At 41.7% G+C, this 20,648-nt stretch overlaps 1 protein-coding gene across 1 annotated transcript in view; it reads left to right on the top strand.

The window, feature by feature from the left end:
• The first annotated feature begins 2,104 nt into the window (after positions 1-2,104).
• The window catches only part of GRB2 (growth factor receptor bound protein 2), a 45,857-nt gene continuing 27,313 nt past the window's right edge, over positions 2,105-20,648 (top strand). The window contains exons 1-2 of the mRNA XM_071764049.1: positions 2,105-2,264; positions 7,614-7,845. Coding sequence (XP_071620150.1) covers positions 7,768-7,845 — 78 coding nt within the window. The 5' untranslated portion in view covers positions 2,105-2,264; positions 7,614-7,767. The remainder of the gene's footprint in view (positions 2,265-7,613; positions 7,846-20,648) is intronic.

Genomic DNA, 20,648 nt, shown 5'->3' with positions numbered 1-20,648 from the left:
AGCTATTCCTAGACTACAAAAAACATTTGAAATTGATCCTCTAGCAAAACAATGTCTCTGCCTTTTTCACCCTTGCTTAGAGCTATGCCAGGATTTCAGCTTTTGCTGGAGTTGCCACTGCACTGTATTTGCACAGCAAGCTTTAGGTTTTTCTAAAGCATTAACTTGTTTGCAAGCTGGGGGAACATTCTAAGTGGTTTGGAAGCAAGTATCTCTTAGCAACTCCTTTATCAGGAGTATCTTTCTATAACACTTTGATCTCTGCTATTTCTCAAATTTGTTGCTTGTTTGATTTTTTAGGACTGCCCTTTTAAAGTCAGGCAGCTGCAGGCTCTTAAAGTAGCGATCATTCAACTGGCAGCTGTTAGCCATATCTTGGCTGTTAAAGTTCAGCTAAAAGTAGCTGCTGTAACTTTTCTGAGATGATGTTAGTTAACTTATAGGTTTACTGAGAACTTCTAAATCCTTGTTTCGAAGTCATGCATGAAACCAGAGATTCTTTTAAGTCCTTTAGGCACAAGTACTGGGGACTGAGGGATTTTGAAACCTAGCTCCAGTTTCATCAAACTTTGTGTCATCCTACATTAATCACTTCTGCATCCTCAGAAAAAACATCTGAAACATTTGTAGGATACTCAACTCCTATGGCTCTTTTTTCCACCCTTTCCAATTTTTGAATGAAGTGCTGGGAGAACTCACACCTTCCCCCAATACCCCAAGCTGGGAATAAGTTAAAACACCTTAAGTACAATACTATCAGGAGGAGAAAATGATCTTGCTAAGGGTTTAAACCATAAATTTAATTAAAAAATAACCTCTCAGGAATCTTTATCGGGCTGCTTAAGCATTTAGAATGTCAGCAGGCAATGTTTGCAGAATGGGGTTTGTAAATGAAATTGTATGAGATACCAGTGTATGTATTACTCTTAATTTTTATCATATACTCTTTATCTTTTTTATCATTACTCTTTAATTTGTATCATATTACTCTTAATTTTGGTATGAAACCATCACAGCCCATGCAGCCAGGGATCAATCAGCGTGGTGGTTTGCTAAAGAGAAAGTGGGTTTAATCGCGGGCTAAAAATATAGATCTCATAAAACTAAATATCAATTATACATGCCTGAAGTAGGTGCAGTCTTGAACCCTGGTCCCGAATAAGACTAAGTTTACATGAGTCCAGGTGTGAACTCTATAGCTTGTATCTCAATAATGTGGTGTGTGCTGTGCTTAGTTCACATGTTCCCAACCTTCATGTTTTTTGGGGGGCAGGGAGTAAGGAGTAACATAAAATACAGTATAAAAAAAACCCTTTTGGGGAAGCAGGAGTGCAGTTGTGGGCAGCCTCCAGCTGAGAAGGTAACTTTCTTCTTCAGAGCCAGAGGAAAGCTGCTTTTATTCAGTGCCTTTATCAGGCTCCGATGTTTACCCAAACAACCGTTCCACTGCATGTTGTAATTAAGCCTTTTCAAGCTACAAGAATGTTAGGAGGGCCATATAGTTAAACCCTGGAATTAGTCGCCTCTGCAACCCGAATTTTGCCTTCCGTGTGTATTTTAATTGCAATGTGTGATCACCCTGTTGCGTTTTTTTTCCCCACAGCACGGGTGGGTGTCGAGTAATGGCTCCAGCAGGTGCGTTCCTGGCTCTCGGGCTTCAGTGCCTGCTCAAGCACTCTGTGCACAAGCTCGGCTTTAACGCTGGCGTGGAGCTCCCTCAGTAATTCCAGGGAGTTTCTAAATTACTCTCTCCATGCCGGCCCCGCGATGCGGAGCGCTGCAGACCACTGGGGGCACACAGAAATCAGACAAATACTCCGCACAACCCCGGCGTGGTTTCCCCTCAGGAACCTCCGCTCACAGTCTCTTCCCCGGGGCATTCAGTCCAACACTCCACGGCCCGTGATGTCTGGGGGGGAGGGGTTCGGTTCCGCTCCCGCTGCCTCTCCCCTCGCTTCCCGTGGATGCCCCGGGGCTGCACCTTCCCCTGGGTCTCTCTGCGCATGCGCGGGGCGTGCCCGACGGCCCCCTCAGCCCCGGCAGGCGCAGGCGCTTCTCCCGCGGCGGGCGGCTGACAGGGCCGCTCTCGCGAGAACTGCTGCGGGAACGGCGGCGGCGGAGCAGGCGGCGGGCGGGGGGGGCGCCGCGGGACGGGGCCGTAGCGGCAGCCGAGGCGGCGCTGGGGGGGCGGCCGGGCCGGGCCGCGCGGGGCCGGGCAGGCGGCGAGGACCCTCGGACGGGGCGGCGCCCCCCAGGGCTGCGCGGTGAGTCAAGGGGGTGTGTGCGGAGGGAGGGCGACGGGGCCGTCGACCCCTTCAGCCCCCGCCCCGCTGCGGCGCGGGGAAGGCCCTTCCCGGCGGGGCCCGGCCCTGCCCCCCTCCCTCCCGGGCCTCACCGCGGGCCTCGTCGGGGCGGGGGGATACGCCGAGGGCCGTCGGCGGGCGTCCCCCGGTGCCGCGGCCTGGGCCCCTGGGGTGTCCCGCTTCTCCCCGCTGTGCTCCGACGGTGTCGCCTCAGCGCTGTCCCTCGCCCCGGGGCTGCGGGCATGCGCCCCGGCGGGCTCCGACCTTCCTGGGCGCTGCTCGGGGTGCGGGCTCGGGGAAGCGGGGCTGGGCGCGGGGCGCTGGGAGGGGGGGAACGGTGGGAAAAAAGGTCCCGGGCTGTAGAGGCGCTATCTGCCGGTCGAGATTCCCTCGGGCTGCCCGCCGTGTTCCAGCCCCCCAGATGGGTTCAAGTCTTGGGTTGCTTTCCTCTTTGCCGTATGTCCGTGGAGTGTTGGCTGGTGGTTGTTCTTGAGGTTTGTTTTTCATATTATCTGGAAGGGTTCCGTAACTTCAAGCCGCTTTCAAGGGTTAAAAGGTTGTGAATACCCTATAGGCAGGTTAACATCCATTATCTTTCTTTTCCCGAAGACGTTACAGGTCATGCTTCAAATGTGAGTTGCTATGATTGAGACATTTTTCTCTTAGCCTCCTCTTTCTCTTTTGAGCTTCCTGCTTGAGGTTCAGTTTTGGTTTTGTGGGGTAGGGCTTAACTTGACAATATAGTTTAAAATAATCAGTAGAAGACAAGGATGCAGTCTTGTTAACTCCTACAACATCTGACTCAGACATCTCTTTTATAACCTACAGAGAAAAATACTCTGTAGCACAGTAGATAACTGGGAGAACAATTCATAGATAAATACAGTGTTTAGGGAAGTTCATGGCTTTTTTAAAAAATTAGTAAATGCCTGTGGTCGTGGCCAAAATCTGAAGGCTCACAGATTGTTAATCTTCAAACATTGTTGTCTGTAGTCCATTTCTCAGCCAACTTGGGATATTGAGAATTTGTGCCAAAAAAAGGCCTTTCAATTTTTGTAATCTCTTATGACGATTAAGTCATACAATGTTTTAACCATTTCAAAACACCAGGCAAGCTTGTAAACATTTCAAGCTGCTTTATAGAGTTTAAAATAATAATAATAAAAAATATCAACAAATAAATTTTGGCAGAGGTGAAGTTTTCTATTACCTGGGAAAATATTTGATCTGATAAATGTTATCTCTGCTTTGTGCTGTAGCTTAGTTTTGTAAGTGATATCTTGTCTTCTGACATGATGTGCCTAAGGAAGTTAAAATGCATTAAGCTAGTAGATTGTGAGTGTCATTTATGGTCCTGATTGCTCTAGCTTTTATATGTTGATAATTTATATTTTACCTCATTCGTTTATTATGTTACACTTCCTTATTTGGCTAATTGGAATTAGTGCTCTGCCCTTCTGATTTTTTTTTCTTTCTATTCTTTTGTCTAGAGGCTGACACTCAACATCTCTGCATGTCTTCCAGATGATGTATCCCCACATTTTTCTCTCCACCACCCTCAGTAATGTTTTGTCCTATAGCAGCTGATGAAGCTTAGGATCTGATTATTTGCAAAGATCTTCTGAATGTATCTTTTCTTCCCTCGCTTTGGCTTCTCTAAACTGTCTGTTCTTCTATTCCTGCCCATATCACTTTCCAGAAGAACAGTAAAACAATGAAAGACAACAATGAGAAAGCTCTCAGTTGTTAAAAAAATGCTGTTTGTAAGCACAGTATAAAAAGCCTACCTTTGCCTCTGTGACTTTTGAGATATCTATTGAAAAGAAGATAAAGATTGTTTTCCATTGGTTACAATAGGGCGGTCTGGATTTATGATAATTTATTTTCCATCCTGAGCTGCAGCACTATATTGCTAACAAGTATTTACTGTTATTTGAATCTGCTGCCTTTTCATCCTTTTTCCCCTCAAATTTTTTAAGAGCAAGAGAAGTATCTTGCCTCAAATCACAGTTAAAGTGAGAGGTGAAAAACATATCATTATTCTGAGAAATCTTAGTCATTTCTCTAAGTAAGATCATCTGATAATTCTCGCAGTGTGTGTTCATTATATTCATATTTACTGTTATTTATACCCATCTTACTCCATTTGAAGGCTGTGGAGCTGGGTACACTGTAGTTTTTGCAATATGTCCTGTTTCAGTGCTGTCTGCCTAAAGCAAATAACCACAGCTGTGTTCTCAGTGGGCAGGGACCTGCCACAAGCTGCTTCCCCAATAAGCTTATTTTTTCCCTTGTTGTGTAGTTGGTTTATTTGTTTTTTAATAATTGTGACTGATTGTGTACTGGAACTTAATAAATGAGTGAACAGCTCATGCTTTCTAAGTGACACTAAGGGAATTGATGTTCTGAGTTTATCTTTTCTGACATTTGCTGTGTAAGTATCTTGGTTTAATGTTTTCAAAGCTTTTTCCTAATTTGCATGTAACTTCTGTGTCTAAATTTCAGCTCCACTTTTGCCTAAAGTCATGTTGGTAAAGTTTTGTTTCTACACTGCAGCTGTTGTAGTAACATTCCCTGGAAACATCACTCCTTTATATGCTCACAATATGTATGATAGTGGTAGTTATATGAATGCATGTTTAAAAAAATTGTCTGATGAATCTCTCATCTTGAATTGTGCTGGAAAATTTCCCAACATTGTACTATTGCTAAGCTCAGGGAAGTGCTGGTATAGTTCTTGGAAATGCTGCATCAGTTTCTCTAAGAAAGTTGTCTATTAACTCCTTCCGTTTAAAAAAAAAAGTCTTAGATGCTAGTGAAGTACTGCATAGCAATACTTATGCACCTCAAAGAAAGGAACATTACCAACTGACAGTAATTTCTTTGTTTAAATGTGTCCTGAGCCTTCTTTAAGTTATGCAACTTGCAGTTATATTCTTAGGTTTGGAACTCAGGGCCTCTTTCAGGCAGTGTTCACTTAGCTGATGGTGTTTGCATGCCCACACAGTGATCCACAACTTCAGATGTAGCACTGAGCTGTTTGAAACACCAAAGTGTTGCTGCCGGCAGTATTTATTCTTTAAGAAGGCATAGAAACTGGTGATATTTACCATGAAAAGTTCAGGCCGTGTAGACAGTGTGCCCAAACAAATGTTTGCATTTTCCACAGCTTCGTGTGCAAATGTCCGTGTTACTCCTTAATATTTCTGTAATAGCAGAAAATTATACCGTAATTTTGAAAAGGAAAGAGGACAGGTTAAGAAGATGAAAAAAATAGAAATTGTGACATTTAGGAAGATGAAATTTATCAAAAAGTTATTCACAGAAGGAGTAGTTAAACATTGAAACAGGATGCCCAGGGAGGTGGTGGGAGCCACAATCTGTGGAGGTGTTCAACAAGACAGGTAGATGAGGTGCTACAGGGCGTGCTTTAGTGGTTAGGGGTTGTAGGGTGGATGGTTGGACTTGATGATCTTAAAGATCTTTTCCAACCTTGCTGGTTCTATGATTCTGTTCTATGAGGAGATGAACAAAACACAGCAGAAATGGCAAAGGCAAAATATTCCTGGCAAAGCAAAGCTATTGTTGCTCTTTGTATGAGTGTCCTAGGACAGTGTGGAAGACTGGCATCAGAAGAATAGATGCTTTTTTTAATCAGCACTGAAATTAAAATTACAGATTTTAGAATAATTAAAATGTAGCTAATATGATACACTTTTTGATCTTAATTATGTGGGTCAGAGCTTGCATCCAGCATGTTCATTTCCAGTAGTTGCAGGAGCACAGGCAGGTTGTTGAGTTGTGATTTTCGTGCCTGCTGACAGCTTTGTCAGTCTCACTGGTGTGTCAGTAACGCTGTGTAGGCGTCCCAAAGAAAACCCCAAGTCCACATGAGGACTTCACCAAGCTGCCCTTCTTTTTGCTCAAGGTAAAGGATGTCAACACATCTTCTCATTCTGCCAGTTTCCTGTGAAAAACAATCGCAGTTCTGGTGTTTGCTTTCAGCTTCATCAGTCTTTGTGGGGAGCTGAAGGTTGGGCAAACATGGGGCTCATGGAATACAAGCATTTTAATTGCTGAACTGCATTTATGTAAGGCAGCTTTTTCTCTGAAATGAGAAGACACTATTGCCATCTGCTGCCTTTGCATCTAGCAGGGCTCTTTCTGGGCCACAACCACAGAGACTGAATTAGCAGGTGCGTGGGCTCACTCATGTTTGTCAGATCTCTTCTGCCTTGAATCTTCTCTGTTTTCAAGTGTAGCTGGAGTTAGATTAAATCCTTCCTATTCTAATCTGAGATTGATTAAGGTTTGAGCCTTTTCAGTGTTTTCACAGTGTCTGTATACACCTTGCCAGGTTTGATGTGATTTCTTCTTTGGGCCCTTAGGAGACACTCAAAGTTGCTGTTTTTGGGGGGCTTTTTTTTTTTTTGGTTTTTTTTTTTTTTTTCTTACCAAGATTATTTTTTTTTTTTTTTTTTTAGTACTTTCTGCTTAAGACTCGGGAATTTCAGGATGGCTGCTTTTACGTTAGAACCAGCCCAACCTTTTGTTTCTCTGCATTATTATTATTTCAGGACACTTCTTGCTAAGCACTTCAGTTCTAGGAAGGTCCTGATGTGGGAGACTCACAGAAGTGCTCTTGACTTTGTCTAACTTGCTGTATTTAATTTGATAGAAGCTGTATGAGTGGAAAAAAGGCCCAGATGTAAGCTGTGTCTCCAGACAGGTCTTTCCCAATTCCGTGTGGGGAGGAGAGGAGCGCATCTCCCTCCCGCAGCCGCCGGTCTCCATCGGGGGCTGGAGACGGTGGGGTCCGGGTGTGTCCCGGGAGGGCAGTGTCCAGCCCCGGCGTGCTGCTGCCCAGCCGCACCCCTCCGTGAGCCCGTCTCCCCGTGTCTTCCCGCTGTCATTAACCCCGCGGGGAGCAGGGGTCTTGCCGGGAGAGGCGGTCCCGATGCGGGACGGCAGAGCGGCGGAGCTGCCCCCCGGGGCCAAGCAGCCCCCCCGGGAGCGGTGAATGGGCGGCGGGCCCTCCCTGCCCGGCTGCCCCGGGGGCAGGCAGCTCCTCCCGGCGGGCCGGTGCCGGTCTCGGTGCCGCCTCCCGCCCCCGGGGCCCGTCGGGACGGCCATTGGCCGCGGGACGTGTCACTCGGGCGAGCCGGGCCTGGGCGAGCGGCGGCGGGAGGAAGCGGCGGCCGCGCCGCGCCGGGCGGAGGGAGCGGCTCTGGGCGCGGCCCCGGCCATCGATCCGTGCCACTTCCCCTAATGGCCCGTCTCTTCCTCCTCTTCCTCCTCCCCCTCCCCTAGGGCGGATCGTCCCCCGGCCACCCTGTATGTGAGAGACGGGGCCGGAGCCTCGGACGGAGCCGGGCCGCGGGAGGGCTGAGCCGGGAGCCGCCGCGGGAAGAGCGGAGGCTTCGGGGAGCGCTTCCTGCCCACCGCCCTGAGCGGCAGCCCCAGCATGGAAGCCATCGCCAAGTACGACTTCAAAGCCACCGCCGATGACGAGCTGAGCTTCAAACGGGGCGATATCCTTAAGGTAAGTGGGGGGCAAGGGCTCGGGAGTTCCCTCTTTAGCCCTCGGTTTTTCAGCTTCTCTCTGGAGTCTCTTCCTGTCCATCAGATCTGACCCTCTCTTGCCTCCCCAGCCAACGCCATCTCCTTTTTCTATTTCTAATAGGCTACCTCTATTTCCTCAATCCCAGTCTGACCTCTCTAATAGCAGGAGGGGCTGTTTCATTTCTGAGCTAAGCATGCATCCCAAATCTCTTATTTCCCTCTCCTGAGATTGAAATATTTGAAAATCTAGTTGTAAATGTGGTAGCAAATAAGCAGAACTACAAGATAATCTCTACACCGAGTTCCCCTCTGTAAGAGGAAACCCCTTAAAGTAATCAAGATCTACTTTGTATTCCTTTGCCTTCTGCCAAGGATTCCAATATCAAAGAACAGTGATTAGATTATTTCTCAGTAGATAATCTTTTAGCATCAGGCTGTCAAATATTGATGCTGAGTTTTATCTTCAGTTGTGATGAACTGGAGTGATAAGCTTGTGGCTGAATATTTAATGGATCTGTGCAGATGTAAGTGGATGTTGAGTGCATTAGAGGAATTTTGGTCTATAGTTCTTACAATATATCAAAGGCTTTTTAGGCTTCATCTTGGTCATATTAGAGAAATTTGAAAAATATTTTACTTTCTGAAACATTATTTTAAAAACCTGGACACACAGAACAAGCCCAAAGTTTTATTTGTGTGTGTGTAAAGTATGAAAGTCCATAGTGATTTGGCCACAGTGACATAGAGCTCTGAGAAGCTTTGTTGCTTCCAAGTAATAGGAACCATATTGTAGAATGTTTTAATGGAGTTTCATTCAAAGTCAGTATTTCTCCATAAACATGTAAGATGGGCTTTATCTTCCTAGAGTGATGTAGTTAGTATTAAAGTATTTTAAGCTGCTTCTTTCTGAAATGCTTTGAGTAGAAACTGTTTCGTGAGGTGCCTGTGCTGCAGATGCAAGGCTGTAACTTTGTGTATGCTGACAAATCAAGTCCTGCAGACCTCAATGGGATTACTCATCTGCTCAAAATTCTTGCCAGGGAAGGGCTTGATTTTTAACTACTATTTTAAGATAAGCTGGAAAAAATAACTTTTACATTTAAACTTACATGCATCTTTTATAGCTGATATTTCAGCAACATAGCTGTTGGTTTTTAATAGTGCAGTAATATTATGTATCCATCAGGAGATAAAGACTGCTAAAATGTGTCCTGCTTTGAGATTGTTAAGTTTTAAAATAATTTGATCTGTAGATACCCTACCAGTCCTTGGCCATAACTGGCCTGAAAATGCCTGTTCAACTTGTACACCTCAATTACAGAGTTGATGTAAGTTACTGAATATTTCCTTTGCTGCTTCCAAACATTCAAGACTGTCAGAATTTTTAAAGTCCTTTGTGATAACCTTGCATTTATTTTTCCTAACTTGAGCTGTATTCTTTGATTTTTGGTTAGCTACCAGCTTCCCTGAGCTTTTATAGTACTTGAATTAGAGCACATCCAAAGTAAGCTTGTAGAAAATGCTGAACAGGAAGGAAAAATTGAGGTACAATGAAATATAGTTTATTTGAAATTGTATTCATAATAATTTTCATTGAGTTTGGTGTAGAAATTTGCTGAAGTACATGAAAAATACACTAATTTAAAAATATTTTCTGCTCATAGGAATTAAAGGAAATGAAAGTTAGGCCTGTGCTAAAACTTGAAACTGTGTACAATTGTACAGAAGCTGATAATCAGATGTTCTTGAGTCCTGGCCACTTAATGTCATCCCACAGATACAGATTTTGTCACAGTAATAGAAACATAGTGGTATTTAAGCTGTTACACTACAGTATTGATTGTATTTTTCCTAGAATACAGAGAGGGATTTTACTACTCTACACAAAACCTATGCACAACACTTCCTCAAAGCCTTGTAGAGCAGTTCTTTAAACTGTATTTCATTACAGCTCATATTCTAAAAATGTTTACAAGTTGTAGGTGTTTACTTCATAGATGAGTAAACTGGGTGGCAGAAATGGTAAATTGCTCAAAAGTGTCACTGTAGTTTGTGGAAACTAAAAGTTTCAGGACTCCTCCTTCAGCACATATCTGACAAATTGATTGCATGGTAAAGTTTACAGTCTTAAGGCTGGCAAATTTCAGGCAAATAAGCCAACAACCAGTCAATTGTCACTTTATTAAGACTGACAAACTTCCGTGGCACGTTGTCATTGTGGAAGTCAGGTTCACTTCAAATATGTTTCAGGTTGTGGAAATTAATTTCCATCAGATGTTCCAGATGAGTTTGTTGGTACTTTGCTCATGACTGAGAAATCTCAGAGTATCCCATTCGTTTCCCTCGTGTGATCTGTCTTATTAATCCAGTCTCTCCTGCTGCCCTCCAGTGAACTTGGAAGAGAAACAAACATGTAACATGTGCAATGCACCTGCACACTTTGCTCTTTAGATGTCTCTTGCTGAGGTGCAAACAACTTGATGTGTAGTTAAGACTTCTTCAAATCTAGTTATTAGACACCTGTCTTGATGCACAAGGTTGAGTTATGTATGATGGTGGCAGGTATGATGATGGCAAAAAATTATTTTGCAGAGAAATGTTTTACGTCTTGGGCAGACCAAGGAGGGGAAAAAAATCTGTAACACTTCAATTCCCACTCCTTAAAAGTTCATGTTTCTCTGTGGGGAGAGAAAGCAAAGATGCACACTGTCTGACTCCCTCTGATTTCAGCAGATAACTTGGCTATGATGTCATGGTGCCATTACTGCTGCATGCCCACATATTTGGGACTTGATTGAATAGCATTTGAACTGTAGCCATTAAGCTGGTTGTTAGTAATCTTGTGGCTGGTTTCCAAAAGTGAGTGAAGATAGTTGACCTTTGGCTTGTAGTTGTAAAACAGCTGAGTGAAGAGGAAAAGTGCTTGGCCTTTTCTTTTGTGGGCACTGTATGGTAAAAGCTGCTTCTGTGGTTTTTGTAACCCTGGAAGTACACTGGATCCCTTTACCCTCTTGTCTGGTGGCTCTGTAGCAGTGTTTGGTGTTGCCATTCAGGAGATGTGCACTTCAGCTTTCTTTAAACTTCTTAAATACCCTAAATTCTACTCTTGGAGCCTTTTCCAGAGGAAGGAAAGGTTGCTGCTTCCTTCTGGGTCTTCTGACTGCATACAGTACAGTGCTACAACTCCCAAATCACTGATCTTTTCAGGTACTGGGGGTTGCTCTACAAAAACATGGTGACTGACACCCTATTGGGATGGCCTGTTCTGTTATGTAAAAAAGTGAAAACAATGCAACTGAGGGATTCCTATTTGAAACTTTGATTTACTGGTTTTTTCATTTTGAAATAGCTAATGGTGTTGTCATGCTTTTTCAGTCTTTCACCCTTTCAGCTGCTGTATTTATTGAAGTTGGGAGTAGTTAACTTCAGTCTCTGTCTGTATTTGTTGCTCAGGTTTTATGTCCCCAAAAACTATTGTATTTCATGCAGCTTCTGGTTTTTTTGGCCTTTGTGCTACCTGGCAAGTATCCAGACCTAAAGTGTGATAATACTTGCTGGTAGTTTGGCAGGAGCTGGGGGAGAGGAGGTAAGAAAATAATCTTAATTATTTCTCTCATCATTATTTTTGTTATTCCTTCTACTTAAACTGAAATGCACAGTCTGTTCCATGGTGCTCTGGTAACCATTTTGCATGGTTAATACAGAAGCACTAAACATATTTATGAATATCCTGAATGCTAGAATTGTGAGGGGGGTTGGTTCTTTTTAGGTTGATTTTTAATATAGACCACTGCTCCACTTCCTCTTTCTCCTTCTGTCGTTGGGTTGGGCCATAGCTGGAAAGCAATCTTTGGAATAATTGAATAAGTTCCTGTTTCAAGTAGCTGTCAGCATAATTAATTCCGGGGCACTTAGAAATCTTTTTTTTTTATGAGTAAAATTATTCAGGTGGTATGTTAAATAGAGGGGCATCACCTTTAATTTTGGAGTTTTCACTTTTGTGTGACACATAGACTAGCTTCCCTCTATGCTAAAAGAAGGAATTCCTGACAGGATCTTGATCACTTGCCAGCTTCATTCAGCAAAGTAATTTTTTTTTTCCTACTCTGAACATACACTGGACAGTCACTACAGGTTCACATGAGTTGTTTGTCCCCAGACTTATTTTCTTTGTCAGCCTTTAGGAGGATTGAGTGTTAGCAAACAGTTGATGCTGAGATAGCATTTTCAGTTCCTGCATGAAAACCATTTCTGTGTGTCTGGATTCACTGAAGCAGTTTTGAATAGAGGGAGGAATATGATAAACAAGGGGTCCCCTTCTCTCCTTCCTCATCCCTTGTCTCTGAGCTCATCATTATTGGCTGTTCTGTCATGGTGTCTGTGCTAGGAAAGAGAGATTAATGTCTTGCTGTAGAGAATCTTTACCCATTTTTTAAGGCGAGTGACTCATTGGGGTCTTGATGACTTTAATAAGTGAAAACCTGTTTTCTGAATTAATGGTTTGGGTAAATGGCAAGGACTGTGTGCTTTATAGTGAAACAGGTCCACTGCTAGCACAGGTTGCTCAGAGAAGTTGTGGAATCCCAGTCCTTAGAGATACCCAGACAGGTCCCTGAGCAGTCTGATCTAATTGAACTTATTTTAAATAGCAGAATGGATTGGGTGATTTCCAGAGGCCCAACATTATTCTGTGATTCAGCTGAGAGTGGCAGCTCAATGGTTGATTTTTAAAAAGGTGCACTTGGGTCACATTCCTTGGCTGACAGCCTTGAATGAAGATGGTGTTTGTCACTAATATGTGATCAATATTTCAGTCTGAGAAGATAAAACTGTCAGAAAATTACAGAGGCTTATAAAGGCAAATACAATTATCTTAAAAGTAGTTGATTTGGCATCCTGACAGCTGGAGATCTGTGTTACAAAATGATGCTGCTACCAGAGGTTGCATTCTTGTCCACTCAAGTATTCAGGGCCTCTGTTTTTTAGTAGGAACTTCTCAAATATTGTTCCTCTTATGCAAGATAGCAATCTGAAGGTGGGATGTGATTTATTAGCCAAATTACCAGGGCACTGGGGGGAAGGGTTGTGCAGAGGAGCCACCTAAACTTCAAAAAATAAATGCTCATGCTCTGTATTTGTAAAAGAGCTTGGACCTACTTAGAGCAAGATTTCTTTGCTGAAGTTGTCTCTGTGCAGAAGACACAAAAATGGAGTATTCCAGACTGAAGGTCTAAAGTGGTCTTTTCAAGCAAGGAGTAAACACTTTCCTCCTTAAAAATTACATCTTTGCTTTTATTTAGTAGCTGTGTTGTTTATTTAAACTTGCCACTGAAAGCAGAGAAAAATGAGCTCATGTGAACTGTGTGCTACCTGAAGCCTTGTAGTGTTTTAAATGTTAAATGAGACACCAATTAAAACTAGTAGTCAGCTCTGCTAATTTTATTATGTTGACTTGACATGTATTGCATCCTGTTATAACCAGGAGAAATGATGCTAATACAAAGCTCCAGCCACCTTTTGACAATTTAATGGAAGTGCCATTGTTACAGCTTCTCTGCAAGGTCTGGCTTTTGGTATGACTGGTGTGACAGAGCTCTGAAAAGTGTTACCAGAGACATATCAGTAAATCAAGTTTTTACTTGCTGGATTATTGATCTGATTTGCTGAACATGTGTGTTAAACTGTTAAACCAGAGTGATGCGTATTTGTTTTTATTTACTGGGAGCACAAAAATGCTGTGTCTCCTGTGACATTTGTCTTGTGATGAGGAAATCTCTGAAAAATTCCCATCAATAAAATCTGTTCCTCTGAGGCACATTCCAGGTGTTAATGGATTAACTGGTCTAGGCTTTTTTTTATTTTAAATGAAAACAGTAATTGCTTGATCACAGTTGTGAGAAGAGGGATTATTACTTTTAGTGCTATGTCTAAAGGATTGAGTGTTGTAAACAAGTATTTGTAGTTTTCCAGTTTCTTGTGCAGGGCCCTCCTAGTAGGGGGAGGAGGGATGCTGTTTGTAGTGAAATTCAGGCTTTTCTGATTTCTCACCATAATCAATAAGAATCCAACTAAGCAAGGAGAGATAAGGAATCCAATTTGTCTGCATACAGCTCAGTCTAACATAAGAAGTGAACTATATGACCCCTTGATAAAATCACTTTTGCTTTAAAGTTGCCAGTGGCTGTATAGGAATAAATGAAGCCCAGACCTCAAGAAAAAATGAACTGGGCTAAACTAATTCTGTTCTTTTGAAAATGAAAGAAAGTTAAGCATTAGTTCTTCTCAATATATTTTTTGTTCTAGTGTTTTTAATCTTACATTGAGCAAAAAGGGAATGTAATTTACAGAAAGTTATGAATTTTACAATATAGATGTAAACCAGAAGAACTGCTGAAGGTAACACTGGGGCATTTTCACAAAGGTTGTGAAAACACATTGGTGAACTGTTGCATTAAGGTTAATATACCAGTGATAACAGATTTCCATATTTAAATTGCTGGTTACCTATGCATTAAAACCTTTGCTAAGCTGTTAATTTTATTTATGTAGGTCTTGGAATGTTTGAAAAATCAAAGTTAGTTCTAGCATTAATTAATTAATTAACTTCAACTAATCCAAACACCCCCAAAACACCCCAGCTCCAAAGCCATTCACATAATGGGAACAGGATAGGAAAGCTGTCTTTGATCTCTTATAATTTCCAGTTTCTCTGAAAAATCTGTTAAATTCAAAATGCAAATGGTAGGTGACTTGTATGCATTCTGCATACACTTCTATGCAGATCAGCAAGCTGATAACACAGTAGTTTAATACACAAGTTCTTATCTGCAGCTTTATCCCTTTCATTTCCTTTGCTAGCCCTGCAGTGTCAGTAAACTGGGCCTCCTAAACTGGGCAAGTGACTGGAATATACATGAAATAAAAATGTGATTTTTAGATACTTTGGGCCTTCGGAAAGAAAATAGGACAGGAGAACACTCAATTATTTTGGTTGGATTTTGTGTGTGTGTGTGTTATTTAGGGTGTGGGGAGCACTATCTAAAGTTGTTCCTTTCCCTCAAATATCTGAATCTTTTTAGATGGAACAGCAGCGTTATTGATCTCAATCTGTCAAGTTGCAAGCTGCACTTTCTCAGGTTCTGGGCTCATGCCCTGTTACTGAGTATTTCAGGCCCTGCTCCTGAGTGGCACATGCCTTCAACTTTGAAGTCATCTTGTGACACCTCCTAACAGTAGGTGTTCAAGTGGAATAGAAAAATGGTTGTGAAGCAGACTGTCTGCAGTGGAGCCTGAACTTGTTCCCATGTCTTATATGCATGATTGGTGCCACCATCTGACAACTGAAGTGAGAATTGGTTTAACAAACTCAAGAATGTGGGTTTTTTTCATGGTGACATGTGCTAAACACAAGGGGTTACACAACTGAGCTCTAATAGAGCAAAAAGTGAACTGACAGTCTCCCGAATTGCTCATGATAATTATTTTTTAGGATATTAATTATATTCCTGAAACCCAGGTGCTAGTCTGCAGTGCTTCCTGGTTAGTTTCTAAATACATCTGAAATTTGCATTTTAAATGGTTGTGTTCATAATTTTGCTCAGCCTGTATTCCTCTCCTTACTAAAATAATGGTGTTTTCTTGTAGATTCTACATAAAAGCCCATTTTAAAAATGTCTTAGATGTTTTGAAGAGCCCAAGAGGCTTTTTTCCCCCACAGGGAATGGTTGCTTAGTTTTCTTTCTGTACCTGATCTTGAATAGTTTTGTCTTTTGAAAACAGAGACAGTTCTGTTGAAGATTGATCAAATCAGTTGGTTTTTTTTTGATCCTGTGGGGGCAGGTCAGGATGATGACTGGAGTAAGGCAAGAGTTTAAGCTGCTATTTTTGTCTAGGAAGTAGAATTTCAGCCTCTGTAGAGTAATTAATTTATAATTATGCTGTTCAAAGATTATTGACCTTTATAAATGAAATACAGAAAGAGAATACTTAACAGAGTAGGTTTATTCTGTCTGAACCTGCTGAATTTAGCTTCTTTGCATGCATTCATGTCAGCATGTTGTGAACTGCACGTTGGCTCCACTGCAGCTTGGACCTCATGCACAGAGCAGGAAGCATTAATTTTTTATTTTTTTTTTTTTCAGTTCAGCTGAACTGTAATTATACTGTTAGTCTCTAAAACCTCTTATTTAAATAATTTGTCTCTGGAATTCATGCTTTCTGCATTGAGCCAACCTACTTCTTGCTCTAACTTGTACTAAAACTCTACAGGTTTACATGTGGAGGGGAAAAAAAAGTTGCTGCTGTTATGCAAAATTGTTTCCCTTGGGAGGGAAGGGGGGAATTCTTCATGAGTTATGTATGAGCCAGCAGGTTCCACTAATCATAGCAGCTCTGCTAGTGCAGGAGACTTGTGGTCTGAGCTAGTCAGCCCTCTGGTTTGTGAGAAATTGGCATAAAAGTTTAAACCATACAACTTTTGCTGAGCTTGAATATGTTTTTCCATCGTAAATCCTTATGTGCAGTCAAATTTTGAGTCATCTTTTGTTATCTACACTTCTTTAGCATAAATATGAAAGTGATATTTTAACCATTTGATCTGTTTTTTACTTTGTACTGTTAACAGTAGTTTATGGTCTACTTGGAAGGAACTATCTTTTATTTAAGAGATTTCCCTGAGCTTCTGTGTAGTTCAGGTCTTGTCCTTAAATCTTTACTACTTATCAGGGAAGACTCAAATTCTTTGGAGGGAAGGCAAGCAAGTGCTCAAAGTGTGTCCTACAATTGCAGAGAAGGGGAAGAGACAAATGCAAGGAAGAAAATGAGAAGGAAGTGGCAGCTGAAATAGAGACAAGTACCATCAAAAGCTTAGAAAGTGGAATTTGGCATTTAAAATGTTATTTTTTGCAACTTTGCTGTCAAACAGTGCTTGAGTTTGGGTGAGTTGAACATCAGTTTGATAGACTGCCTTGTTGAGGCAACATCAGGAAAACCTCTTGTGTATGTATTTCACAGCTAAATCTTGTGTTTCTGTAGTGTTTTGCATATGTCCTTGAAGAATACTTTGTCAAGATGTATCCTTAGCCCTGGAGGAGATGGTATGGACTGGCAATTTGGTCTCTCTTCTGAATGCCGGAGTGGAGGAAGCAGAAGTTGCTTCTGCTTCCTTCTTCCCTTCACTTCTGTCCTTATTTCTTAAAATGTATTCTGCACTGAGGCCTGTGTCATACCACTGATGAAACTCTGGGTTGTCAGAAGCTGCTGTGGGGATTTCCCTTCTTTGACTGGTTGTTACCAGGGTGCTTAAACTTTTCCCAGCATCAAGCTGTGGTGACACTTGTTACTCCTTAGCATGAACCTATACATTCCTCAGGGCTTTTTCCCCCAGAAAATTGCTTTTGAGGTTGGCAGGGTCCCTTGCTCTCTGCGGGATGGATGGATAGGTGAAGACTGTTTTTTGACTCTATCTTGGAAGACCCAGATTGAAACTAACAACTCTCTTTACACAAAAAGAAAACCTTTGAGATAACCAAAGTGACTGTTGTTGACCCAGCTTTTCCTGGCTTCCACCTCTTCCTTTTACAGCTTGTTATGACTGGAAATCTTGCAAGCTGTTACCTTCACTTAGTTTATTTAGGTAATGTAAAAAGGAAGAGCATAGGTAAAAAAGAGGCTTCCGATGTTTCTGTAAACTTTCTTGAGCTCTCTTTTCTTTGAATTGCTTGTGTTTCATTTCACCTGTCTGTGTTTGGATTACAAGCATGTGCGTGATGCTGCAGTAAGATTAGAGACACTGTTGATGTATTTGCTTCATGAGTAATCAGTTCCCTGTAAAGCTTATTTGTTGAGAAGGAAAATTATTTTTTAACCTTCAGAAAAGCTGAAGGCCTTCAACGTAGGGCAATATGTTGATAAAAGAGCCATTCTGCAGTCTGGGCAGATACTGAAATCCACACGTGGGTGACATAGGGGAGTTGCATGCTATGGAAATATCTGAGCTACCCCACCAACACCCTTTTGGGCTCCCTAGTTCAAAGTCCTCACAAAGCAAATATGGTCTTGCAACTATTCCAGTTTATCTCAATTAGTGATTCATCTGTCTCCTGTATGGAGTTATGTTTTTGTTCACTCTTGCAACTGATTAAAAGGAGGTCTGAGGTGAAGATTGCTTTTTGCTTTTATAGCTTTGCCAGAAGAGCCCAGCTTCCAAACAGCTGCTTGCAAGTCAACTTAATTGAATAGCTGTATTTCCAGGGAGGTTTTATGGCTGCATGCTAGCAATATTGCTGCAAACCAGCAGGGACCAACTGGTGTCTGTCATCATGCAGAATATGTCTAATATCTGTAGATAAGGCCTGATCCTGGGTTTGCAGTATGTAAGAAAAATGGCTTCAACATGTTGAGGTCTTCCCAGAACCCCCCTTTTGGGTAATTTTTGGATGCATCCAAACCAAAGCATGTTCCAAAAACCCAGTTTTGTTGTGTAGGAATGGTTGAGCCCTGTTTAGGGCCCTGGGGGGAGTTTTCTGTGAGGAAGGCATTGATCTCCTGATTGGAATCTCCCGGTGAAGGGAGAGGTTTAGTGCCTTAGCATTTACTGAGGTTTACAATGGAGATATTGTGCAGCTGTAATGTACTTGGCAGATTAAAATTAGTCTGTGGTCAAATAATATACCCTGGGGTGTCAGTGACCTGCATTATGGTATCCCTTCCAGGTCAGTGCAGAGGAGCCAAGACAAGTTCCATTCCTGTTTTGTTCTTGACCCGGAACAGTTCTTCTAATTAGGAGATGGTTTTAGTTATCTCTGATCTTTTCTGTGAAGAATTTGGTGCCTCTGCTGTGTTGACTAAGATTCTGGAACAAGTTACTGCTTTTGGCATTCATTATCTCCATTTCTGCATTATTCATGTAAGGACACTCTTTGATTTTTCTTTTTCCCATAAGCCAAGAAAGCAGCAATAGACTCTTCTTGTAGAGATGGCTGATGTTTCTAGTAGTATGATAAATTTAAAATTAAAAAAAATTAAAAAATAAAATAATAAAAAAAAGTACTGATGCATGTTTTTTTCTATCAGTTTTATATTTATCTGGTCCTCCAAAATATCATAGGTGGTACCTCTTTTTAAAATAGAGAAATTATTCTTATGTTAGTAAGTTGATTTTCTTCCTAACCCTTAATTAGTTAGTAATCCTAACTTGGTGTCAGTAAATTCCATCTAAATGTTTTATTTTCCTTTTATGGAGAGAAATGGACATAAATATTATTTTATTAGCTCTGAAGTGAAAGAGGAACTTAACAACATAAGGGAAATTTTTTTAAAGAATCTCTTTTGGCACAAGTTGCTCTGAAAACACTGCAGAAGCTTTGGGGGAGAAGGGCTGGCTTTTTTGGTAATTGTGTAAAAACTGGGGTTGATGAGTGGATTGCACAAGTCTTCCTAATAAAATGACTGAGGATACAATGCTGAGTATATTGATGTACAAGTTGTATCCCTCCTGATCAAAGAGCTAAGGAAACCTGGAAACAAAATGAAGGGTTTGTATCTGAAACAACTTGTTTTGGTCATTCTGTGTATTTTGAGAGAGAACTGAGGATAACCACAGCTGGTGAAATTTGTTTTTACTGGTTTCTGAAATTGTTAAAAACATGTCTCAAAACAAGCTGTAAGGCAGAGTTGTGATTAGATACATTTTCACAATGGCTATTTAGCTGCAAAATCCACTGAAAACTACCTATTTCCTGCTTTTTTTTTTTTTTTAATCTAACATCTTTGCATTGTTGCCTGATTTTCAAAACTTAAGTTTGCTTCCTGCAGAAGTTTGGATGTGGAGTGCACCGGATGTCTTTGGCTAACAAGGGTCTTTCAGAACAGCTGCTACTTGAAATCTCTTAGCAGAACCTGAGCAGGTGGAAATGACCCAAGCTGCAAAGTGAAAGCTCTGTTGTATTTCATAACAACTCCAGTGGTGGCCTGAACAGTTTGCAGTGTTTGAAGTGTCTTTGAACTTCAAGTTATTGGTGCAACACCAGCACTGTCTTGGCAAGGTTTTGTTTCGTGTTTTTTGTGTAGTTGTTTTATTTTTCTAAATGTGGCTCATGGCCTGCTGGGAGCTGTGCCCTTCCATTGAGACATGGGCATTAAAAATGGCAATGTGCCATCTCAGGTGTTTATGTTTGCTGGGTTTTGTTTATTTTTTTGTGTGTTTTTGTTCATTTGTTTGTTGTTTTCTTTTTAATGTTATTGATGACCTGCTGGGAGGTGTGCCCTTCCATTGAAACAGGGGCATAAGAAAATTTCTCACATCTTTACATGCAAGTCCTTAAAAAACTTATCACTAAAGGACCTCTTTGTTATTCTCTCTCCCCCTCATTCAGGGTTATGTGGGCAGGAAAATCCCTAGTGTTAATGAAATGTACAGTAACACTGCTTCTCATTTCTTCCTGCTTGGTTCTGTTTTATGAGATTGGAAACACTGAAATGTTTTCAAGTGGGTATAATGTTCTAGAGCCAATTGTGCAAACTGCCTCCAGTCTCCTCAGCTTGGTGTGTACATTTCTGCTCCCACAAAGATTTGTGAGTTCTCTCGGTGTGCTTTGCATTATGCAAATTTGACAGGAGTGAGTCAGATGAAATTCAGCATTCTGATCAAAAACCATTTGCAAGTGTCTTCCTCTTGCCTGTTTGTGTCCCACTAGAGAGGAAGTTTGAGCAGCTTTGCAGTTACTGGAAAACAAGAGTTCCCATTTCTCTTAAAGCTTCTCACTCTCTGAAGATCAGCCAGAC

The sequence above is a fragment of the Heliangelus exortis genome, chromosome 20 (assembly GCF_036169615.1).
Source record: "Heliangelus exortis chromosome 20, bHelExo1.hap1, whole genome shotgun sequence".
NCBI lineage: Eukaryota > Metazoa > Chordata > Aves > Apodiformes > Trochilidae > Heliangelus > Heliangelus exortis.
This window is presented reverse-complemented; position numbering and strand designations above follow the sequence as displayed.